Source organism: Anabrus simplex, chromosome 1 (genome assembly GCF_040414725.1).
Source record: "Anabrus simplex isolate iqAnaSimp1 chromosome 1, ASM4041472v1, whole genome shotgun sequence".
NCBI lineage: Eukaryota > Metazoa > Arthropoda > Insecta > Orthoptera > Tettigoniidae > Anabrus > Anabrus simplex.
In genome coordinates, this window is record NC_090265.1 from 1,614,945,156 (window position 1) to 1,614,970,962 (window position 25,807).

The 25,807-nt window shown below is 37.5% G+C and overlaps 1 protein-coding gene across 1 annotated transcript in view; it reads left to right on the forward strand.

Annotated features, from left to right (window-relative positions):
- Positions 1 to 25,807, forward strand: part of Rab3-GEF (Rab3 GDP-GTP exchange factor) — a 517,470-nt gene that overhangs the window by 231,919 nt on the left and 259,744 nt on the right. The window contains exons 20-22 of the mRNA XM_068226364.1: positions 2,324 to 2,539; positions 13,458 to 13,532; positions 13,753 to 13,953. Coding sequence (XP_068082465.1) covers positions 2,324 to 2,539; positions 13,458 to 13,532; positions 13,753 to 13,953 — 492 coding nt within the window. The remainder of the gene's footprint in view (positions 1 to 2,323; positions 2,540 to 13,457; positions 13,533 to 13,752; positions 13,954 to 25,807) is intronic.

A 25,807-nucleotide genomic window follows, 5' to 3' on the forward strand; every position in this document is an offset into this window, starting at 1 on the left:
GATGTTTCTGTAGATGTTCCAAGTGAAATTAGTTCTTCTTGATGTCATTTGGCAGTATAAATGTTTGGAAAAATATATGGTATGGTACAGTAGCTCCTGTAAGTATCAAAAGCAGAAGTTTTCCTACTAGCTCAGAACTGTAGTTACATGCAATTTTTGTCTACTAACACTGAATTATTAGAATGTTCTGTCACTAATAATGATTCCAAGTTGGTAGGTTCAATCCCATCTGGTTGAATATACCACCCTCATGTTGGTAGATATACTGGCATGTAAAAGACCTCTTGCAGGACATTTCTGGCACCTAGACATCTGTGAAAACTGGAGAAATAATTAAAGGGACATGAAAACCAAGAACAGTATCATTATTCTTTCCAATAGCAGAGTAATCATAAAATTTAGGGATTGTAATTGCTTTTTGTTTCAATCTTCTTTCCTCTAGTTATATGGTTATTTTAAGGAAGAACCACTATTCCATACTGGAAGAACTAGCCATGGAGATATTCCTGTTATCTGGTAGTGGCTCTTGAAGGCCTTGCACCAGTTTTCGCAATGCCTTTCCCTTGTCTTTCTCCTCTTGATATCACCATGGTTTTGCTTTATCTGTGCTGATTTTCATACCCTACTTTTCAATTTTCTCATTCAATGTATCAAACTGTTCTTGTACTTCTTTGCTATTTGTTCCCCAGACCATAATATCATCTGCAAATATTAATAACTTCATCTCCCTATTCCCATATGCTTCCTTTGTCTACTTTACAATTTTGTCCATAACCATTAGAAACAGAAGACGTGACATCACACTCCCCTTTCTTATTCTAGTTTCATTTCCAAACCATTCCGTCTTTCCAACTGAAGTCTGTATGCTGCTAATGAAGTTGTTGCACATTGTTTGCACCATTTCTACGGTTTATGTACCCAGTCTATTTTTGACCATGGTTTCCCAAACCTTCTGCCTGGGAACACAATCATATCCCTTTGTTAGATCTATGGATGTATGACAAGATCGTTTCCATATTCCCGATTCTTTTCCATGAATTGCTTGATGCTGGAGATGGGGTCAACTGTAGATCTTCCACTTCTAAAGCCATACCGTACTATTTCTCTTGCAACTCTCCTTCCACCTTTTTCTCAAGCTGACAGCTACGTAGTCCATACCACAACCATACGCTTGGTAATTTATAATGGTAACTGCAAAGAAGTGGGATAGCAAACTTACATATTGTTGTTTAGAAGATCATAGTGTAGAACTGTATCAAAATAACTTGATGTACCAATTGAGTTGGCTGCGTTTTTAGGATAACGTAGCTGTGAGTTTGCATTCAAAAGATGGTGGGTTCGAATCCCACCATTGGCAGCCCTGGAGATGGTTTTCCATGGTTTCCCATTTTGACACCTTAATTAAGGCCAGCCACTACCTTCCCAATCCTAGCCCTTTCCCATCATTATATCGCCAAAAATCTTTGATATGATTACGCGACATTAAACCACTAGAAAGAAGAAAACTTGATGTATAACCTGTAACATGGCAATAAGAGTTTATAAATATAATCAAGAACAGAACCATAAATATAACAGGAATATTGTCCATCACTTGCACCTCACTTTTAAATAATGAACAGTAAATTATCATCATCTCAACACTCCATTAGAACTCTTATATCTTCTTTCTTATCTCATTACTTATCAAGTTACAGTACTCTTCATTTAGCCTCAGAATTAACACCACTGCAATACAGAATCATTCATTTTTACTCACAAATTATATGGATATTGGCAATGGTGTTGAGAAATTTCTTCCATAGGAATGTTTTTTTTTTTTTTTTTTTTTTTGCAGAATGATACTCTCCCTCCAATTGCTGAAATGACTTATACTAAGAGGGAGAGGTTATTGATGAGTCAAAACCTTGAGGGAAAATCTTCATCCTTTTCACTCCCACCCCTTTAATTATAAGACTAATGGAGGTTTAATTACTTGAACATAGCTAATGGCAACAAAAATGGATGAACATTTCAGATATTAATACAATTCCTTTTATGTGCATTGAGAAATTGTTGTTGTCAATCTCTCTCTAGTGGCAGACTACTTCACATTATATCTTCAAACTGTAGATTCTTGTACTTTTTGATAGGGAGAGGAAGGAAAATTTGAGGATATAGCACATGGATAAATTACTCTTCCAGATGATATTGTCTTATGAAACATATAATCACAGTTAATTTGTGCTTGATATTCCTTCTTTCAGTGAATATGTTTTCTGCATATTACTATGATGTTGATGTTTTGAAATTTATGTGTTCTCTCACTTCTCTTTCTGTACAGGTACCACCTCTCAGTCCAGGGCCTCAGAGACAGCCAAGTATTGGTAATGTTTTAGCTAGGACATCAAGCTTTGGATCTCCTGGTTCAGGTGGTGGAGTCACTCGACAAGGAAGTCAGACATCATTGTTTGAACAGTTTGCTAGTTCAGCTAAGGAGCTGGTGAGAGAAACTACAAGACAGAGCAGCCAAGATGGTCTTCTGGCTCAAATGGATAAGGTAAATATGAAATTTGTTAATGAAGACCTGTTGTATAACATACAGTATCACCCATGTACATAAGGTTTCCATTCTTCTGCCCATGATTTCTTGGTGTTAAATTCAGGTTAAGTTGCACAGTTCTCTTACTTCACTCAGAATGTATTGAAATTGAGAATAATTTTGTCCCCATCTTCCTTTGATTTCACACTCAAAGAATCTCTTTTCAAAATCAACAATTACTTTAGCTTAATTTCATAATTATAACAGTAACAACAACAAAAAATGGTGGAACAAAAATAATTACAGTTTACTTACAGGGCATATAGATTTTGTCAAAATTGTTTTCTCTTAACACCTCATCATAATTTTTGTTAAATTGAAAGTAAGAATTACATGGCAGTTATTTTGAAGAGTTGGAAATGCTATTAACATATATTAGCTATTTGTCTGAATGGCTTGTGTCAAAGGGGCTTTGAAATTCCATAGTGCTCCCAGATGATCTTGTCTTGCTAGATATGCATATTCTTTCATCCCATATACTGGTATATTCTTGCTTGCATTCAGTACATCTGTAAGCTAAGAATCAAAATAACCATTGCTTTGTCAAGAAATGTGTTTGGATGTGTGAGGTTTTTGTGTGTTTTATGTAAATGCATTTTAAAATGGTAAAATAATTTCAGTAAACAGACTGATAAAAATCAGTAATGAATAATAAATTTTAAAGAAACACTTAGTATTGGTATAGCTGTTAAAGTCACCCCCACCCCACCCACATTTAAATAGCTCACCAAAAACATAAAATCAGAGCAAAGATTTTGGGTTGCAAAGAAGGCTTCAACAACAACAACAACAACAACAACGACAACGACGACAACAACACTAATTGTTGAACTTTGATCCTACACTAATGCAGAAACTTCATAACATATGGATGACAGAGCGTATACCAGAAGATTGGAAATGTGCTCTAATTCACTCCTTCCACAAAAAGGGTGATAAGATGGACATCAACAATTACAGAGGAATCTCCTTGCTCCCAGTTGCTTACAAAATCCTCTCCAAAGCACTTTTAAACAAGATAGAACTGCAAGTGAATCCACTAATTCGTGACTACCAAGCCGGATTCATAAACGGGCGATCATGTGCGGAACAGATCTGGAGCTTGAAGGCGATACTACAAATGAGGAAATGCAGAAAAACAGTAATTACATTTATTGACTTCATAAAGGCATATGAGTCAGTAGACTGTGAAACCCTCTTCAAAATCATGGAAGAATTCGGGATGCACAGAAAGACTCGAAACATCATTGAACAAACACAGGAACAGTATCCAAAGTGATGTTCTTGGGTGAAATATCAGAGCCCTTTGAAATAAAAACTGGAGTTTGACAGGAGGACGGACTATCCCCTATCGTTTTCACTATTGTCCTAGAAAAGATCATTAGATAATGAGAACCTCATGTAAAGGGCATCCAGCGACGTATCAAAAAAGAGAACTGAATTATAGTCAAGTGCCTTGCTTTTGTGGACAACATTGCCATTAATATAGACAACAGAACTGAAGTGATACACACGGTGGAAAAACTACATGAAATTGTGCATAAAACTGGACTACAAATCTGTTATGAGAAAACCCATTATATGGAAAGACGGCCAGAAAATAAATCCCCTTTAATCACACAATATGGTAAAATAGCACAAGTAGGTAATTTTAAATACCTTGGTGATACTATACAGTCCTCGGGACTAAACTGGATCACCAATGAACAAAGAATCACCAAGCTACAGAAGGCCTACAAGCTAATGTGGGCTCACTACAACAAGAAAAGCATTTTGATAGATGCAAAATTACGGCACTATAAATCAGTAATTCTTCCAGAAGCAACCTATGGAGCCAAAACAGTGGCGATCGACGGTCATTCTAAAATTAAGGACACAGAAAAACAGGAATGAAAAATTCTTCGGAAGATTTATGCGGTAGTCAAGACAAATGATATCTGCTTAAAGAGACCGCAGAACGACATCTATGAAAAGATAATCACTTTTACGGATGAAATCAGAAAACGCCGAGCAAAGTTTTACATACACAGTTACAGAATGGACAACACCAGAATGGCAAAGAAACTACTCAACATAATAACAAAGAGTAAATGCAGTACGGAATGGCTAAAAGAGGTTCAGACCGACCTACAACAGATCAACATAGTGAATCTCGAGGACCGCACCAAGTGCTGAAATAACATCACAAATGTAAAATTTGAGTCAAGAATTTCATGGCAACCTGGGAAAAAGTGGACAGAGGAGTGGAAGAGGAAGCATTCAGAGAGGATGATGAGATTTTGGGAAGAAAAGAGGAAATACACTCAAAGATGACATTAAGTATTAAAGTTCAATCGTTCTCCTTAAGGGGAACAGACAGACAGACAGGCAGGCAGGCAGGCAGGCAGGCAGGCAGGCAGGCAGGCAGGCAGGCAGGCAGGCAGGCAGACAGACAGACAGACAGACAGACAGACAGATTCAAAAGGAAAAGCTTCTTTATATAGGCCATACAAGTCTGGAAGGTAAAGGCTTCTACTAACCATAACATCAGCATGATATCGGATAGAGTGGTTAGCTTTATATCTGGCTGCCTTTGCCCCCAGGAATTAATCTGGTATAGATTGGGCGAATCTCAGAACTGTGTTCCACACTAGAAATGAAAGATTTCTAATCTTTTTATTTTCTAACAAAGGATTCTTTATTTGAATCAGAGAGTACTACAAAACATGAATAGTCCATAACTGTGTGAATGGGTAAAATTCAGTAATTATACCAGTGATACTAAAAATAAGAAATAATTTCTTACTAACTAGATAAAAAAGAAACAGATTAAAATGTGTTAGATTTAAAAATTAACATAAAAATAAACAGGATATATACAGTAATACAGAGATGGGGTCAGGTAGTTCCTGTCCAGAATTTAGCAATCTCAATTGCATTAGGGTTAGTTAGTACTTAGTTGTCCATTGCACATCTAACAGGACAGAAACTAAAACAGCAGAGGTGCTCAGTAGTTTGAAGTTCTCCATAATTGCAAAAGTAGTTCTTTATAGCATCTGTTTGGTGATATTTTCTCTTATTTCTGCAGCTTTCCATTTATGTTGGAGTCAAGTCAGCCTCTGGTGTAGTGAAGTGTGGCTGGCTCTTACCTAGAGACTCACTGAGTGATTTGGCCATGCAGTTAGGGGCACACAGCTGTGAGCTTGCATTCAGTAGATAGTGGATTTGAACCCTACTGTCAGCAGCCCTGAAGATGGTTTTCCATGGTTTCCCTTTTCGCACCAGGCAAATGCTGGGGCTGCACCTTAATTAAGGCCATAGTCGCTTCCTTCCCACTCCTAACCCTTTCGTGTCCCATCATTGCCGTAAGACCTGTCTGTGTCGGTGCGATGTAAAGCCAATTGTAAAAGAAAAACCTAGACACCCCAGGTTCAATTTATGGCCAGTCCAAGGATTTTAATTCTACACCGAGGGCTGGAACAGGGTGAGATCAACTGAGGAGCTTTTTTGATATGAGAGACAGCAATGCTGGTCATGAAAGACTAACAGTATGCCAGAGGATGTTGTCACACTGACCATGTAGCACTTCAATACTGGCTCGGTGGAGTCATCTTGGCAAGCCAAAAAACCTCATATAGGCTGTATGTACCATTTGTTTATTGATATTGGATTCACAGTTAGAAACAAAAATTATTCCTTGTGAAATAATGTACTTCTGTATCAAATGTATTGTTGAATAAAATTTAGCAATTAGTATTCACACTTTTTTGAAATTGATTCTTAAAAGGGAAGTGCACATACCGGGGAATCATGGATCTTACGTAAATTTTGCATGCACATTAAATGAGACAAGAATAATACAATGGCCAAAATGTTTCTTTTGGAAATTAAATTATGTGACCTACAGAAAACGTTAAATTCTGCGTGTTTGAATTGGCGTGCTTGGCTACGCAAGACTGCAGTGCGTGCTGGGTTCACTTGTCGAGGGACTGGGCCGCTGATCTTTCCTAATCTGTTAGTAATTGTGTAACACGTCACAAAAATGATGTAGTGGGATTAAGAGAAATAATTTAATTCCTGCATTGATTGTGAGTCAATAAAGTCAATAGAATAAGATTATTATAGGAAAATAAAGGTTAATCTGTACAACAAGGGATGTTACACAGGAAAGCAAGTTACTCCTTATAACGTCTGCAACAATGAGGCTTGTAGTAGAAATGTTGAAAGTAAAAAATGGTTCTACACCAACCACACCTGACAAAGTGAAGGCAAGGGCTTAATATCACATATTTTCCATCCAATGCAAAATAACTTTGCCTGTGTGAATTACCATTTTACAAACAACCACTTGTTCCATACAATGACAAGAAGCATATATCAGTGCGGCCTCAAATCAGCTGTTGGATAGTGTGAGTTGCGGGTAGGGTATGGAGTAATGGCCTGCGTAGCCGAGCGTACTAATTCAAACATTCAAACTTTAATGCTTTCTGTAGGTTGCACCAGTTAATTTCAGAAAAAATTATTTTGGTCATTGTGTTATTCTTGGTTCATTTAAAACGTTTGCAAAACTTACATAAGATTGGTGATTCCCCTGTATATGGCCTTCCCTTTTCAGATTTTAAATTCAGTTTATTTTTTATAATAATTTATCAATTAGTAAATTTACGGATTCAAGTTAAATCACATCCTTGGACTGTAAACCTTGATACCAAAAGGAATGTAAATACATATAATTTTCTGGAAAAAGTCACTAATGGATAGTAAAAACAAGGTATGAATCATGTTGCATATGGAGAAAGATAGCAACATGAATAGGAACACACAATAAGATAAACATAATGACAGGTTAGTACCAATATAAATGGTCCGTTATTGGACATTATACATTTTCCAGTTAACTCATTCCTGATTGCCAGCGTTTCGCCTTCGTATGCTAAGTTGGGCTCATCAGTTGCTACTTACCACACCCACCAAGACACACGGCTAGTGCATACTGGTGAGGCCACTGTGTAGGAATCAATGTTCATTGTTGCTGTCCGTATTTAAAATGGAAAGTTCCGTATGAGACTTATGGCAGGCTTGTCGTATTTCAAGTTATATTTCATTTCTTAACATTGAAAACAACAAAATAATTTTTTGCAAGAAGTAAGGTCATTTTATGTAAATAATGTATATATATATATATATATATTAGCAAGATACCCGTGCTTCGCTACGTTATTACACTGAAATTTATAATTGAATGCTTATTGTTTTAGATATATAATCTGCCAAAATTTGCGATCTGACTCGTTTTCTAATAGATTACGGCAGGTTTCCTCCCATTTTTCAATCTTTCTTTCCAGCAATCGATTTCGTACTTCCCGGGGTAGATCCAGGTATTTCACCCGGTCAGCTGGGTCCCTAACTCTTTGCCATCTTTTCCTATAAGCATTTTTAATATGGATCAAATCCTTCAGGAGATCCGGCGTGGTGTCGTCTTGGGTGCCTTGGCGGTACTGAACCTGCCGCCGGACTGCATTCTTAGTCATTATCCGTCCAGGACCTGTTTCCAGCATGGTCAACACATTAGACGATGGTCCAGAACATTATTATTATTATTATTATTATTATTATTATTATTATTATTATTATTATTATTATTACATGTTCTGGACCCCACAGCAAGATGCAAGACCGCTACTTGGCGGTAAATTACATCTGCTGCCATTATCATTGTTGAAAATGTGACCAGCACCATTGTCGCGGGAAGGCAAGTGTGCGGGTTTTCTGACGATACGAATGACTGACTTCCGTGCATTATAGACCTTATTATAGAGGTGAACAATTTGACGGTCAATCGCATTCCTATCGTTTATTTCAAATGTGTTTAAATTTTTATTTATATGCCAGGAGAATCTACTGTAATCTAAGAACGTTCTCCGAAGAAAAAGATGGCTGTTGAAAACGAACCCAGGTAAGATTAAAAATGATCGATTTATGATCAGAATAAGTACATCGAAAATCTACAGCCTGTTTCCAGTCATTCGACAGGGTCAGGAATGGAACGAATAAAGCCCCATCTAGTGGCGACAATAGGAATTATGCTGGCTGCCGAAGCACTTCTCTGGGGCAATGATCGATGAATGACAAATGAAATGAAATATTGGACAGTGATGCTGGAATGAATGATGACAGGAAAAATCGGAGTAAACAGAGATAAACCTGTTCAGCCTCCGCTTTGTCCAGCACGAATGTCACATGGAGTGACCGGGGTTTGCACCACGGAACCCAGCTGTGAGAGGCCGGCGTGCTGCCGCCTGAGCAACGAAGGCACCTCATAAGTACATTATGAACAGTAAAATCAATTGGTCTCACCTCCTTTTACACCCCACTGCCGTTAAGTTTATTAACATCCCCCTCCAAAAAAAATTAAAAGAAGGCGTGTTTCTTCATGTTTAAAGAAGATTCCAAACATCAATGTTCACGTCTATTACCTTCAATTTTGAGATATAAGTATCCCCATAAAAATAATTCATTTTCTTTCACTTCCTTGCACACTCCCCCCCCCAAGTGAATTATCCGGCAAAAAATACTGTTTCTTTAATAGTAAAGGATATTCTAAATACCAATTATCACGACTCTAAGTTCATCAGTTTTTTTATTTATGTGTCCTCATGAAAGGAATTCAACTTTTTCACTCCCCCCCCCCCCACGATGGGTTCCCCCCAAAACGCGTTTTTCTTTGTTTTTAAAGGAGATCCAAATACCAATGATCACGTCTGTAACAACTTTAGTTTTTATTAGATGTATGTATTCTCATACAATTAAGTCAATTAATTTTTCAATTCTTTCACCCCCATCCCCACTTCATTGGATTTTCCGAGAATACGTGTTTCTTTACTTTTAAAGCAGATTCCAAATATCAAATTTCACGTCTGTAACATATTCATTTTTGAGATATCAGTAGCCCAATTAAAATAATTCATCACAATTTTCAGTCACTTTTACCCCCCCCCTTCCACCCAAGTGTTATTTCCGAAAACTAAAAATACACGTTTCTTTATTTTTAATAGAGATTAAAAATTTCCATTTTTTTACTTCTGTAACGTGTTGAGTTTTTTGAGATACTGTAGAAATTCTCATTTTAAAATTTTGCCCCGTTTTAGTTCCCCTCAAATGGAGTTTCCAAAAACAAATCACATATGTTTCTTTACATTTACAGGAGATTCCTAATACACACGTTTTCTGTTTATAATATTTTACGTTTCTCAGATATTCTGTAGATATAGTCTTTCAAAAAAAACACCCCAATTTGTCACTCCTGTTTAACCACCATTAATTGGATTTTCCAAAAACAAAAAATACGTGTTTCTTTATTTTTAAAGGAGATCCCATATACAAATTTTCAGTTCTGTAATTCTTCAGTTTCTGAGATGTATGTAACTTCATTAAAGGCATTCAACCCATTATTCACACTTTTACACCCCTCCTATTCCGATTTACGGAAAACCAAAAAAAAGACAAAAAAGAATACGTGTTCCTTTATTTTTAAAGGAGATTCTAAATACCAATTTTTTACATCTGTAAACTTTTAAAGTTTTAAGATGTAGACACACTCATTTTAAAAATTCACTCCCCTTTTCACCCCCATTATTTGGATTTTGCAGAAACGAAAAAATACCTGTTTCTTTATTTTTAAAGTAGATCCCAAATACCAATTATCAGGTCTGTAATATCTTCAGGTTCTGAAATATAAGTAGCCTCATTAAAAGCATTCAACCCATTTTTCACCCTTTTCCACCCTTCCTATTGGGATTTTCTGAAAACAAAAAAAAAATGCGTGTTTCTTTATTTTTAAAGGAGATTCTAAATACCAATTTTTACATCTATAATCTTTAAAAGTTTTGAGATATAGATACACTCATTTTAAAAATTCACCCCCTTTTCACGCCCCCCCATTAATTGGATTATCCAAAAACAAAAAATATGTGTTTCTTTATTCTTAAAGGAGATCCCAAACACCAATTTTCAGGTCTGTAATATTTTCAGTTTCTGAGATATAAGTATCCTCATTAAAGGCATTCAACCCATTTTTCACCCCTTTTCACCCCTCCTATTGGGATTTTCTGAAAACAAAAAAATACGTGTTTCTTAATTTTTAATGAAGATTCTAAATACCAATTTTTACATCTGTAAACTTTCAAAGTTTCGAGATATAGATGCACTCATTTTAAAAATTCACCCCCCTTTTCACCCTCCCATTAATTGGATTTTCCAAAAACAAAAAAATACGTGTTTCTTTATTTTTAAAAGAGATCAAAAGTACCAATTTTCAGGTCTGTAATATCTTCAGTTTCTGAGATATAAGAACCGGAATCCTGATTAAAGGCATTCAACCAATTTTTCACCCTTTTTCACCCCTCCTATTGGGATTTTCTGAAAACAAAAAAATACGTGTTTCTTTACTTTTAATGAAGATTCTAAATACCAATTTTTACATCTGTAAACTTTTAAAGTTTTGAGATATAGATACACTCATTTTAAAATTTTACCCCCCTTTTCACCCCCTTAGCGATGGAATATCCAAAAACCCTCTCTTAGCAAACACCTACATCTTAATATGAATATATACTCAAAATTTCATTTCTTTATGTCCAGTAGTTTTGGCTCGGCGATGATGAATCCGTCAGTCAGTCAGTCAGTCAGTCAGTCAGTCAGTCAGTCAGTCAGTCAGTCAGTCAGTCAGTCAGTCAGTCAGTCAGTCAGTCAGTCAGTCAGTCAGTCAGTCAGTCAGTCAGTCAGTCAGTCAGTCAGTCAGTCAGTCAGTCAGTCAGTCAGTCAGTCAGTCAGTCAGTCAGTCAGTCAGTCAGTCAGTCAGTCAGTCAGTCAGTCAGTCAGTCAGTCAGTCAGTCAGTCAGTCAGTCAGTCAGTCAGTCAGTCAGTCAGTCAGTCAGTCAGTCAGTCAGTCAGTCAGTCAGTCAGTCAGTCAGTCAGTCAGTCAGTCAGTCAGTCAGTCAGTCAGTCAGTCAGTCAGTCAGTCAGTCAGTCAGTCAGTCAGTCAGTCAGTCAGTCAGTCAGTCAGTCAGTCAGTCAGTCAGTCAGTCAGTCAGTCAGTCAGTCAGTCAGTCAGTCAGTCAGTCAGTCAGTCAGTCAGTCAGTCAGTCAGTCAGTCAGTCAGTCAGTCAGTCAGTCAGTCAGTCAGTCAGTCAGTCAGTCAGTCAGTCAGTCAGTCAGTCAGTCAGTCAGTCAGTCAGTCAGTCAGTCAGTCAGTCAGTCAGTCAGTCAGTCAGTCAGTCAGTCAGTCAGTCAGTCAGTCAGTCAGTCAGTCAGTCAGTCAGTCAGTCAGTCAGTCAGTCAGTCAGTCAGTCAGTCAGTCAGTCAGTCAGTCAGTCAGTCAGTCAGTCAGTCAGTCAGTCAGTCAGTCAGTCAGTCAGTCAGTCAGTCAGTCAGTCAGTCAGTCAGTCAGTCAGTCAGTCAGTCAGTCAGTCAGTCAGTCAGTCAGTCAGTCAGTCAGTCAGTCAGTCAGTCAGTCAGTCAGTCAGTCAGTCAGTCAGTCAGTCAGTCAGTCAGTCAGTCAGTCAGTCAGTCAGTCAGTCAGTCAGTCAGTCAGTCAGTCAGTCAGTCAGTCAGTCAGTCAGTCAGTCAGTCAGTCAGTCAGTCAGTCAGTCAGTCAGTCAGTCAGTCAGTCAGTCAGTCAGTCAGTCAGTCAGTCAGTCAGTCAGTCAGTCAGTCAGTCAGTCAGTCAGTCAGTCAGTCAGTCAGTCAGTCAGTCAGTCAGTCAGTCAGTCAGTCAGTCAGTCAGTCAGTCAGTCAGTCAGTCAGTCAGTCAGTCAGTCAGTCAGTCAGTCAGGACAAGCTATTTTATATATATAGATTTATATCTTTTGTGGTTCTCAAATAGTCCTTAAAAAGGCATTTGGGTCCTTCCATTTTTTTCACTTTCTGATTTTGAGTTTTGTAATCTACCACATGATTTTAAGGCTGATGAAGTCTCAAATAGAGATGAAACATGTCCCTAAATAATTTAAAATGTTTTTTAATTAAATAGTTCACTTGTAAAGTGATGTGTATTGATTGGGTGGACCAAAACCTAACATTGTTTCTTAGTTTTCACTGTATCAATACGGATCTATACGATGAAGTTCGTAAATTGTACTCGTAGGCCGTCTACGAGAAAAAGACCCGCATCAGGCCTCTCCAGAGGTCATGCACCATTATTATTATTACCAGGAGGAAAGACACCGACCCTCATTGAGAGACAGGAACAAGAACAGGGACACATAATAGGATGAACAGAATGGCAGGTTAGTGTGGGAAGATGGAGCAAGGTTGAACATGAAAGCACAAAAGGACAAGGACAATCTCGACATCTTGATACAATGCTACATTCTGTCTACTCATCAGTCTCAGCTCTTGTACATTCTCTTCCCAGCCCCCAACGAGCTTGTTTCTGCATCCCAGCTTCATCAGGAAGGCGGGCATCAACACTCATTAAGCAGCGATCTTGAAAGAGGGAAATCAGTTTACAGTTCCTCTCTCTCTTAAATGAAGAATTATCCAAAACATTTCTGTCTGAAAATATAAGAGATTTGATGGATGTATGGATGGATAGATGGATGAGTGTATAGATGGGCTGACTGATGTTATCAATGTCACTTCAGACTTCACTTTTTTTTTTTCCTTTTCTTTCTTGCTAGTTGTACTGCACTGCATGTTGATGTCTTCCATTTTCATCTGTCTTGGAATGTGTGTGTGGATGTGTATATATTTTATTTTATCCTCATTGTCATTATCTTTTGCAGTTGACTAATGATGTAGATATTTGTGGACATAGAACATGATATATGTTACTTATTTTTCTTCTTTTTCTTTTTTTCCTTCAATTTGTGTGTTTTTTCTCCTCTTTTGTATAAAGTTGAAACTGCAAGCCAAGGAGAAAATAACGGAAGCAGCACATGAGGAAGGCAGTTTATTTTCACCCTTGGAACAGGTATTGTCACTTGCCAAAATACTTATGAAACTTCCGTAACTAGTTTCAACATTGTTCCACAGTCCCTTTGATATTGTATGGAATATTTTATGTTCAAGGCATTTTATTAATAATAATACATAATGGTGTAAGCTTTCGATTATGATATTGCTAGAAATTGAATTCTAGGAATAGCATTGTGTTATATACAGTATTTTAGAAGTTATGGTATGGTTTTCAGTTTACACTACAGGCCAAGAAAGCTGCTGAGGAAGCTTCAAAATCTGTTCAAGAAGCATCTAAGACTGCATTAGAGGCTAGCAAAACTGCTGCTGGTGTCAGTAAGAACACTTTTGATGATCTGACTTATGTAGGCAAGCACACCCTAGGAGATTTCACAAAAAGTGCCAAGGAGGTGGCTACTAAGAAAGGACTACTAAAAGTAAGTAATTGGTGAACAACCCCTGGCTTTCCTTTAGCACTCCTTTGTGTGAATGACTTCCTGAAATACTGACTGAATACATCCAATAAAATCGATAAGAAGTAGTACTACAAGTAACAACTCTCATTATTGTTCCGTATTGAAGATGACGTTAGGCATAGATATCAAGGATAATTAAATAAAAAACCACCTATTCAATACTTTCCAAAGTATTCAAGTATTCAAGTATTCAATACTTTCCAAAGTATTGAAAGTATTGAATAGGTGGTTTTTTATTTAATTATCCTTGATATCTATGCCTAAGAAGTAGTACTATCAGTCAACTACAGAAGCAGAATCCTTATTCAAAGAAAAATATCTTGAATTTTTTATAACATTAATATTATAACTAATATAACTTTATATCCACATATTTTCTTACTCATGTTACAAAATATGAAATTAAGAACTGTAAGCTAAGCAGATGACTCTATCTGTCCTCTATTCCAGTGTTTCTCAAGCTGGAGGGTGGGGCATAAGAAATTTACAAGGGGTGCACAGACAAATTACTGCGAAGAAAAGGAAATGTGTGATGCGATAAATATAAATAGAGAAAGTAATATATATATGGCATTAAAGCTTGTGCGTAAAAGTTTTGTAAATTTGGTTATTTTCAGGTAAATTAATGTGAGTGGAAAATCAATTTAGTTACATGTTTATTAAAACTTTTGGAAAACAACATTCCTGGTTTGAAGTAACAGCTTAATATTGACAGTCTGTTGTTATTCACATTCTTGTTTCAGCCACACATCCTAGTTTTCATTAAAATTGGTTACTGTAGTATTGTGCATTTTGAAATCCTGTCATTACAATATTCTCAAATATTTTTCTGAGGAAGAAATATTTCTTATATGGCATTGAGAATGGAAGTATGGAATTTGCAGAGCTTACAAAGACAGCTGCCATTTAGAGAACCACTGGTCTGTTTGTACAAATATATATATTGTAACCATAATTATTGATCTGAGTATAAAACTGACACAAGGTGTGTCCGGTTCTTAACTAAAGCATTACAGAGAAGGAGAGGTTTGCATGAAATAAGTATAACGGATTATTTAAAATTGCTGATGAATTTATTAACAAAATAAATGTTAGATTTCATATCACCTCTGTATAGAAGATTTTGAGAATGACCACTCCTTGATCTGGGCTGGTAATATCCACTGTGGTCCTGCTATTATACTCGTTCACCCCTGGGTCGACTTCCGATGGAGGTCTAGACGGTTTGGGAGGTCTGGAAGTTCTTCAAATTCTAGATGTTCTCAAGTTCTCAGAGGTCTAGAAGTTCTTGTAGACGTTGAGATAGAACACGGCAATGTACTCGTGCCCGAGATGTATTTGGTTAGGCAAATGGCTCCAGATAGGTAAACTCATTAACAGCGACGGCTGCAAAATGAATCACTACGTTGGTAGATTATACACTCAAATAATTAGTTAATGAATTCCACACAACAGAATGTCAATGAAATCTGATTGCGTTTCCAAATCAGTCACTTGAGAGAAATTAAATAATGTTGAATGTTACTAGAGTTGAACACACGACTGAGTTATACAGTTGAAAATGTTATTAGACTGAGTCGAATGTAAAATAGAACTGAACTCGTAATGCAAAACAGTCACTTAGGAAATTGCAAAATTATGACATTTATCACTGTCAGATTTTAATAAAATCAACTTAAGAATAATGTGATACATGAAAAAAAAAAATTACTTCACTCGGTGATTATTTATAATTTAGCTTAAAGTAAATACAAAATTTTAATATTCCACCTACTCAATACTAAAAAATCATGTGATGTTTTTACAAAAACATTACAATGACATTAAAAGGTACTAGTTTCGGTCCACTGTGGACCATCATCAGCCTAGCCAAATTACAACAGTAAAAGACATAGTGATAAAAATAGTATGGAGAAATGAGAGGATCTAAAAGGATGGGATGGTGGTGGAATGACAGATAAAAGTGAAAAAACCGTATTTGCGAATAATGATAAAAGTAACAGAAGTGTTCACAATGACAAGTAAAATCTTGTGAAGTCACAGTAAAAACTCTTGATGAGATAGTCAGGTTGGCAGTTGCTCCTCTGTTGCACGATTGACATATATAACTACGTATATGCTTCTAGAAAGTTGTAGATGTAAGTTCAATGGCTTCAATAGCCATTTCATAGAAAACATCATTAACAAACATAAATTTCGCCCCAAAACCACACTTAAAAAAGAACCACCTAAACATGACTCTTTTTCCATCTTTACTTACGTCAATGGAATCCACAAGATCACCAACGTTTTAAAGAAAAAAGGTATGAAAATAGCCTTTAAAACCAACAACAACAACACACAAATCTTACATAACACATCACGTGTTAATAAAATAAATAGGTACACAAAATCAGGCGTCTACAGGATTAAATGTAATACATGCTCTAATATTTCTTATGTGGGGCAAACCGGCTGGAGCTTCAACATTAGATATTTAGAACATTTCAATGCAGTCAGATACAACAAATTTTCAGCTATCGGCCAACATATGGTCGACTATAATCACAAATTCACGAATATTGAAACAGACATGGACATTCTCAAAATAGCTAAGAAAGGACCTCTACTCAATATAATAGAGAACTTTTACATTCATTTAGATCAATACTTTAATGCCAACTATAACCTTAACGAAATAACTGAGAAACCCAATATTTTATTTGACCTTTTCATTACTTATTACAGAAAAAACAAATCGGTCGTTCAAAATTCTTTCTTTAAGTCAATTAAGGGTCCCCCAACAGTACAAACACCTTCACTTCCTCCCCCGTCCACCCCGCCTTGAACCTTCCCATCCCTCCCACCCTCCACCACTTACGTCATTCCTCCCCTCCGTATTCACCTACCCCTTTCCTGCTGATCTACTCCGCGCCATGCTCACTCCGTAAGTTGCATTCAATCCAGCAAGTTTGTTCCACGCAGCGCAAGGTGAGTCATCGTTTATATTTTCCGGTGCCTCGCTTGTTCTCCATTCGATTACCCGCGTTAATACTATTTTCTTTCCCCAGGTTCATTGGGGTCCCGATTGATCTGAGACTTCTGTTCAACACAGAAAGCCTTTAATTCCACCATAGAACAGGTTCAACTTTGTCAATTTTAATCTGGTGCTAGTCTCATTGGACAATTCTTCCCTCTACGCAAAAGTGGAACTTACATCTACAACTTTCTAGAAGCATATACGTAGTTATATATGTCAATCGTGCAACAGAGGAGCAACTGCCAACCTGACTATCTCATCAAGAGTTTTTACTGTGACTTCACAAGATTTTACTTGTCATTGTGAACACTTCTGTTACTTTTATCATTATTCGCAAATACGGTTTTTTCACTTTTATCTGTCATTCCACCACCATCCCATCCTTTTAGATCCTCTCATTTCTCCATACTATTTTTATCACTATGTCTTTTACTGTTGTAATTTGGCTAGGCTGATGATGGTCCACAGTGGACCGAAACTAGTACCTTTTAATGTCATTGTAATGTTTTTGTAAAAACATCACATGATTTTTTAGTATTGAGTAGGTGGAATATTAAAATTTTGTATTTACTTTAAGCTAAGTCTCAACTCAATACGGAACCTAACAATGAAGTTTATTACTTTTAATGATTATTTATAAGTTCACACAGTTTTCAACTAACTTGAAATTAATCACTTCAATAAATTATCAATGAATATTTCTATCTTGTGAATTTAATTCCGTTCACTTCACTTAACTACAAGCAATAACGTCGTAACACAAATATAATCAGTTCGAAGACAGTCCTTGGTTCAACTTATACGAAAGGTAACTACGATGGTTGAGTCATAAGTCATGGCAACTATATTTTTTCTTGCGAACAGGAGACAACACGGAAAATCTAAGTTATGCATTTGGAAATGTACGGTATGTACTTGCGTATGATGCCACTAGATGGTGTATGTAAACAACAGTGTGGGTCTAAGCATGTCCCCAAGTTCAGTGTGGTGTGAGTGAGAGCGTCACAAAATGGAAGTCAACAAACAGGAGCAATGATTGTATATTAAAATAGCAGTTCTCCACGACAGAAATGCATACCAATGCCATGCAGAGCTGCGGGAAGCATTAGGTGTGTGACTATGATCTAATCCCCAAAGTCAAGAAGCCATTACGTGGACTGCGGTTTGCTAACAAAGAGGACATCGTAACAGCATTTCAGAGAGAGGTGTCACACGCACAGTAGAAACCTTGGATGATTATTTCGAAGGTCCATAACCAGTGAAGACTTGTCCTTTGTACGTAGTCTTGTGTATTTGCTGTCTATACCATAATAAAACAATATTTACCAATGGCCTGTGTTCTGTCACTTTCCTATGGGAATCTCCTGAATTCAGAATTTGTCTTCAGGCACTGTGCATAAGTACATGCCCTATATTTCCAAATGGATATCTTAGATTTTCCATGTTGTCTCCTGTTTGCGAAAAAAAAAAAATTAGTTGCCATGACTTATGACTCGACCCTCATATTATTTACAGACACAAGTTCTATCAAGAATTTTAAGAATGTTTATGAAATACGCGAGAATTGCCCCCCATAAAATCAGCTTCATGGTCCGTATCACACTTTAACAGATTCACAACTAAGTATTTTTTATTTTCCACCTTGTCGATACATTAATTGCTTAAGGCAACCTATTGGTTAAAAGTGGTACATGTTTTGTATATTATTAACAACAGGACACTTCCTCTCAAGCATTGATACTTTGTCAATATATGAATTTTTCATCTAAACAGTGTTATATGGCTGAAGATGTTAATAATATACTAAACATGTACCACTTTTAACCAATAAGTTGCCTTAAGCAATTAATGTATCGGCAAGGTGGAAAACAAAAAATACTTAGTTGTGAAAATGTCCCCCACTCGCAAAACACAAGTTTAATGAAGTAATCACGAAGTTGTGACAATTTATAAAGTACTACTTGGAATGTTACTCACTTGAAAAATCCTAAGTTCAACTGTAATGTTGTACTTAGTCAAATATTTTAATCACTTGATGAAACTAAATGCATATTTCAAAATTTATTTATGGAGAAATATTCCTGTCACATTAGAATGTGAATACTGAGTTTAAAAATATTTCAATTACAGGAAGAAATGTTGCACTTGTGAAAAAATAAGACAAGTTCGAATCACACTTGAGTTGGTCTGAGAAGAAATAGTTAGTCACTTGAAATACAAGTTAAATTGAACTGTTTAAATTCGCATTGGAAATTTTTCTATCACTCGCGAATGGTGTTGAGAATTTTCTAAGTCCAACACAGATTATCGCAGAGTTCAAGTTTTCTTAGCATGCAGAATTTGTCGAACACTTGACGCGAACCAACCCCGTACTTCACATTACAACGATATAGGACCACCGGTCGACCGTCCGGCCTTGACTGTGGTACTTAGTTGACTGACATGGACATGCAAATTTGCCTTCCCTATATATCAGATTCTTGAAAATTAGGGCTATTACATTTTATAATATCTCCCATAACCTTTGGTTGAATTTTCTTCAAATTTGGGGACTATGTTGATAAAAAATCAGTTAACATGATGAGGTTGTGCTTGTAATTGTTCTCCGATCCCAAAAAAAGTTATTAGTAATAGAACATTTAGAATGCTCTCTCGGCTGATGTAATCTAGCCTTGGTGAGGATATGCAGGACATGATGTCACATGTTCCACGTTGCTCTCAGCTGACCTGCTGTAGCCAGCTGGGTGCTAGCACACGGCATGTAGTTCGACTTCAAATATCGGGAACTCTGTCCTGGACCAGCATTTCTGGTACAATATATATATTTTTTGTCTCCATTTACTTTTGTTATTACTAACTTGTTCTCCATGCAAATCCTTATTTCCCATTTGCTGCAACAAACTATTCTTGCATCTCTCATTCTTTCCAAAAATCACACTTATCATGAAACAGTACTGTACTGTATTCATTATTATACCTCCACATGCTATTGTTGTTACCTTCATAATAGCAATGGTTATTAATAGTAAAGGAGACAGTATACTTCCCTGTTTTAGAAAAGTTTCAATTTAAAACCATTATGATTTATCCACTTGAATCTTGACAGAAATGGAGCATTTAACTTACATCTTCATCATCATCATCATCAATGTCCCACTCCAGTTGCCGGGTGTGGTTAACAAGCCTCCTCCAACTCTACAGTTATATGTGTTTCCTTTCTAATATTTGAAGATATAGCACTATGAAAATAGACAGTTAAATTCTATATCTGCAAGAATTATGATGTCTACCTATAGAACTGAACTGATGAGAATCCGAGAGACGCAGAGACTGATTTGTGTCCACGTTGGTTGTTTATGCTCTGAGCTGTCAATATTTCTGATGTTTTTAATTAATTAACTACTCTTTGTTATGATTTTCATTTTATTTTTAAATGACTACTCAGCTGTTTGTGCAAGGATTAGGACCTAAGTAATAAATAATGTAATGAGAATGTTACCTGCAAAGGAAGAAAAATGCACTTTTAAATCATGTATTTTAATACTAGGTTATTTTTCCTAGCACATAAACTATCAGTCTAAGCAAAGAGGATGTCAGTTACACTATTGAGTCAAATCCATGAATAATAATAATAATAATAATAATAATAATGATAATAATAATAATAATAATAATAATAATAATAATAATAATAATAATAATAATAATAATAATAATAATAATAATAATAATAATAATAATAATAATAATAATTTTTTTTTTTTTTTTTGCGAGGGAGTGTGGAAAATCTTTCATAAGACGCTTGTGAGGGTCCGCACTCAACAAGTGTGTGGAGATTCTTACCCACTAAAAACCACACTCCCTTTTCCCACGACGTTTATCTCCGCCCCGGAACCGCTCTCGCATTACTTCAGGGCGGATGTCGTGCTTAATGCATCTTGTGCTTCATCTTCCTTCTTCTGCTTTACTATCTGTCGTAATCGTCCAGGTCCTTCTTCTTCTGACGCAGAATATTTTCTACGTAGACTGCCACCTGGTCCCAAGATTCTCGACTTCGTAGCATTACTGACACGATCCCTTCTGGCATCAATTCTCCGTGCATATCTTCTAAGCATCTTCTTTGTGGCAGCCAATGAACACACACAAAGAAAGTATGTGATACGTCATCGCTATCGCCGCAGTATATGCACACCGGACTAGTTGCTAGCCCTAGCCTATGAAGAAATTTTCGGAAGTATCCATGACCTGTCAGGAACTATGTGAGATAGTAGTTTACTTCACCATGATTTCGGGCAACCCATACGCCCAGAGAAGGTATCAGTCTTTTCGTCCATTTCCCTCTAGAATCATCTTCCCATCTTGTTTGCCATCGTTGCATTCTGCGACTATGAGCCAAAGCCTTTGCCCTTTTCCTTCCTAGCTCTTCTTGTGTGAGCCAAATTTCTTGTCTTTCGAAGGCCAACAAGTCAATGGGAGCTACTGCTGCTACTACTAGAATCGCGGGTTCTGATACTGTGCGATATGCGCAAGCAATTCGTAAAGCTGCTCTCCGTTGTACAGCCGCAATTCTTCTCCGATATTTCACAATTTTTAACGATTCAGCCCAAATTTCCGAACCGTATAGCAGTATCGATTGAACAATTGACATGAGAAGCCGCCTTTTACTAGATATCGGTCCCTTGATATTTCCCATGAGTCTGCTCAGTGCAGTCATGGTTTTCGCTGCCTTATCTGTTACCCATTGGATGTGGTCCCAATATGTAAGCTTAGTATCAAGCATTACACCAAGATATTTTGTGCTCCTAGTTGTTTCGATGGCTATCTGTCCGATCTGCATCGGTACAACAGTATTAATCCTTTTCCTCGTCAGGAGGACAATTTCCGTTTTGTGATCTGCGAGTTCTAACTTGTGATTTATCATCCATTCTTTGACACGTCGCATCACCTGATTCAATTTAAATTGAGCCAGCTCTAGGTTACGGGTTACTATCACAGCAGCCACATCATCAGCATAACCCACAAGTTTTACATCTTCTGGCATCTCCAGCCGTAATAAATCATCATACATGATGTTCCAAAGGTGTGGTCCGAGAATTGAGCCTTGCGCTGCACCAACTGTGAGCCGTTTTCTTCTCTGACCGTCTTCCGTATCGTATAACAAAGTATGGTCTTTCAAATAGTCTCGCAGTATATACATGAGATATTCTGGTAGCTTGAAAGTTTCTTCTAGAGCTTCCAAAATATCACTCCATCTTGCCGAGTTGAAGGCATTTTTAACATCTAGAGTCACAAGAAGCGTCAGTTTCCTAGAATAATGATTACCCGTTTGAGCTCGTTCTGCTGTCTTCACCACTTCCTTCACAGCATCTAGTGTTGAGTGACCTCTGCGAAATCCATGTTGTTGGTCGGATAGGTCGCCAGCTAATCGGACTGCTGCTAGTATTCTCGGTTGTAGAAGCTTCTCTAAACCTTTCCCGGCAGTGTCCAGCATACATAGAGGTCTGTAACCCCCAGTTTTCCCTTTACTGATCAGAACCAATCTAGCTATCTTCCAACGAAAGCTAAAAATTCCCGCTTTCAAACAATGATTATACATTCTCAACAGCAGTTGAGGACATAATTCGGCTGCCACCTTTAGTACTTCTGCTGGAATACCATCTGGACCAGGGGCTTTCTTATTTCTAAGGGAATTAATTGCTGTTATCAATTCTTCAATTGTAAAAGGTGGTACATTGTCTAGTTCTTTCTCGGCCTCATCATCAATCCTCTCTGCATGATCAGGGAATAGTGTGTGTACTATTTCTTCCATGGTGCGTGGATCCATGATAGGGCTTGGTATCATCCCGAATTTCTTCATGACAATTTTATACCCTAATCCCCATGGATTTTCATCCACTTCCTTGGACATTTCCCACCACTTGTCAGCTTTACTCTTTTTAATTGTATTTCGCAGTCTTTTCTTCATAGTCTTATACTCTACTGAGAGAGCTGCGTCGTTATGTCGTGCTCTTTGTGTCCTTCGTCTGAGTCGCAGGCATTGTTTCCTCAACTCAGCAATTTCTTCATTCCACCAATATGCTGGACGCTTGCCTCTCCGTTGTTTGATTCTGGTCATAGATGCGTCGCATGCTTGCTGAAGGAGTCTCATGGTGTGTTCCACGCATTTATTAGCAATAATGCTTCTTTTGCCTCCGTGACATGTATCCGTCATACAATCCATTCCATTCTGTATTACTTCATGAAATTTTTCTCTGTCCATAGTGGCTATGTTCCATCTTTCTGACTTGGGCGTGGTAATCCTTAGATTCGGAGTCTCTTGAAGTACATGAAAAGTGATATACTGATGATCGCTTCCAGTATATTCTTCAATTACTCGCCATTCAGTTATCCTAGACGCAATGTTTTCAGAAGCAAAGGTTACATCTGGTATGGTTCCCTGACACCCTGGTCGCCGAAAGGTTGTCACATTACCAACGTTGATAACCATTAATCCCAATCTCGCGACCATCTCCATTATACGCCGCCCTCTAGAATCTGTTTGAGGCATGTTCCATTCAACTGCTTGAGCATTAAAATCACCAGCAACAACTAGGTTAGTGTTCATCCCTTGCAGAGTATCTTCAAGCCCATCTAGTTTTGTCTGGAAGTCAGAAATAGCCTCGTTCGGGGTAAAATAACAGCTGACAAAAATTACCTTCTCAACTTGGACCCAGACGAAACCATCTCCGCATCCTTGATTTGTAACTGAGTATTTTCCAAGGTCTGGTACCCATATCGCAGCTGTCCCTAGATTGTCTGAAAACCAGCCTGGTTGTTCTCTGTCTTGATATTGTTCGCTGAGAATCAAGATGTCTGCTCCTATCTCATAGATTATCTGCGTCAATAGATCATTGGCAGTTAGACTCCTGTGTATATTGGCTTGAAGGATCTGTACCATTCACCACTGCTTTTTGGCCTTTTCTAGTGCTTCACGAAACACAATACACTTGCCTGAGCCAAGAGCATGATGTCGTTTTGGCTCTTCAATGCCCATATCTGTGCAAATTATGCATCGTGGATTCGTTTTGCATCCTACTGCCTTGTGACCAGCTTCTCCGCACTTAAAGCAGAGCTTACTTCTGTCCAATCCTTTACAGTTTCGTGCTTGATGCCCATATGACAGACATCTAAAGCACCGAGGAACTACGGCCCACCGTCTTACTCTGCAGTATAGCCAGCCTAGTTTAATTTTGCCTATGTCTAACAGCTTTCGTGCCTCGCTATCTTCTATCTCCACGATGGCGAGTTTTTGTCCCCTGCTGTTCGGATTTGTGATTGAGACCTTCAATTCTTGATTAAGATTTTCTAATTCACGTCTTACAGCCTCCTCTACGTCGGAAATAGTGGTGGCACTGTCCATATCCCGAATTTCCAATGTAGTTCTAGGCGTCAAAACCTTTACTTCGCCATCATGTCCAAGAGCTCCTTTAAGTGATTTATTAAAATTGTCTCTATTCTCCTTTTCCGTGGCCTTATTAAATTCAAGAAGAACTGCTCCAGACATAGTTTTCCTGATCGATCTAACACTGGCGCCACTGTCTTCTGGGTTCACCTTGCTGCGGATATCCTTCACAACATCTGCAAAAGTCTTGCCATTCATCGGTTTAATAAGTACGGCTTCTGGGCGGCTTCTTATAGTTGAACGTCTCCGTTGCTCGTTCTTTTTAACAGTTTCAGATACCGGTACTGGTTCAGGTTGAGTACCTTCATCTTCATCTGCCTTCTTCTGCCTCTGTTCCCTCTTCTTCTTCTTCTTCTTGGATAAAGCTATTTCCCAGTTATCCTGTTCTACGTTTCTGTTTGCGGTGCTCTGTTCTACTTTCTCTTGATCGGTCAAATCCTTTTGCATTAATGCTCTAGTTGCTTTCCAGGCTTTTCTGTGTGTAGATCCCGCATCTAGGGCTTCCTCCAATTTCCTTAAACCTTGCTGAATTTCAATCTTCATATTTTTCTGCTGAATTGCAAGAATACTTTTCAACAGGCCCCTGGCGATTTCCAGTTGTTCTTCCTCTTTTAGCATATCCTCCATAATTTGTTGAGTGATATCAAGCCTCAGATTCGTTTCCGCATTCTGCTCAATACTTCTATTGCATGTATCATGCGTGCGCTCCACGTCCATGATATTGTGGCCATGTTCCATAAATGCTGGATTCAAATCCTCAGAGTCGCACTGGATTCCAGCTCCCGACATCGTGCCGTGAGTAGGGAGTCCAGCTGGCCGTGACTCAGGTCGCAGAGATATATCTATTCTCTGTTATTTTCTATGACGAAACTAGGTAACCTTTAAACGCATTTTCACTAACACACAATGTCAATGTCTATAATAGTAATAATAATAATAATAATAATAATAATAATAATAATCGGCTTGTAGATTACCATGAGTTTTATTTATTGAATATTATTTCTTATTGATTATTCAATCCAATCCAATCCTGATCTGCATTTAGGGCAGTTGCCCAGGTGGCAGATTCCCTATCTGTTGTTTTCCCAGCCTTTTCTTAAATGTTTTCAAAAAAATTTGGAAATTTATTTAACATCTCCCTTGGTAAGTTATTCCAATCCCTAACTCCCCTTCCTATAAATTAATATTTATCCCAATTGATGCTGTTAAGGCCTGCAGTTGATTCATTGACAATATCTTTAGTGGCCAACATTTGACACCATGCATTTTATACCTACTACTAGATATAAAGACAGAAGATGAGAAGTGACAGAGAATATATGGAATGTATGGAATGCAATTAAAGTGGAGAA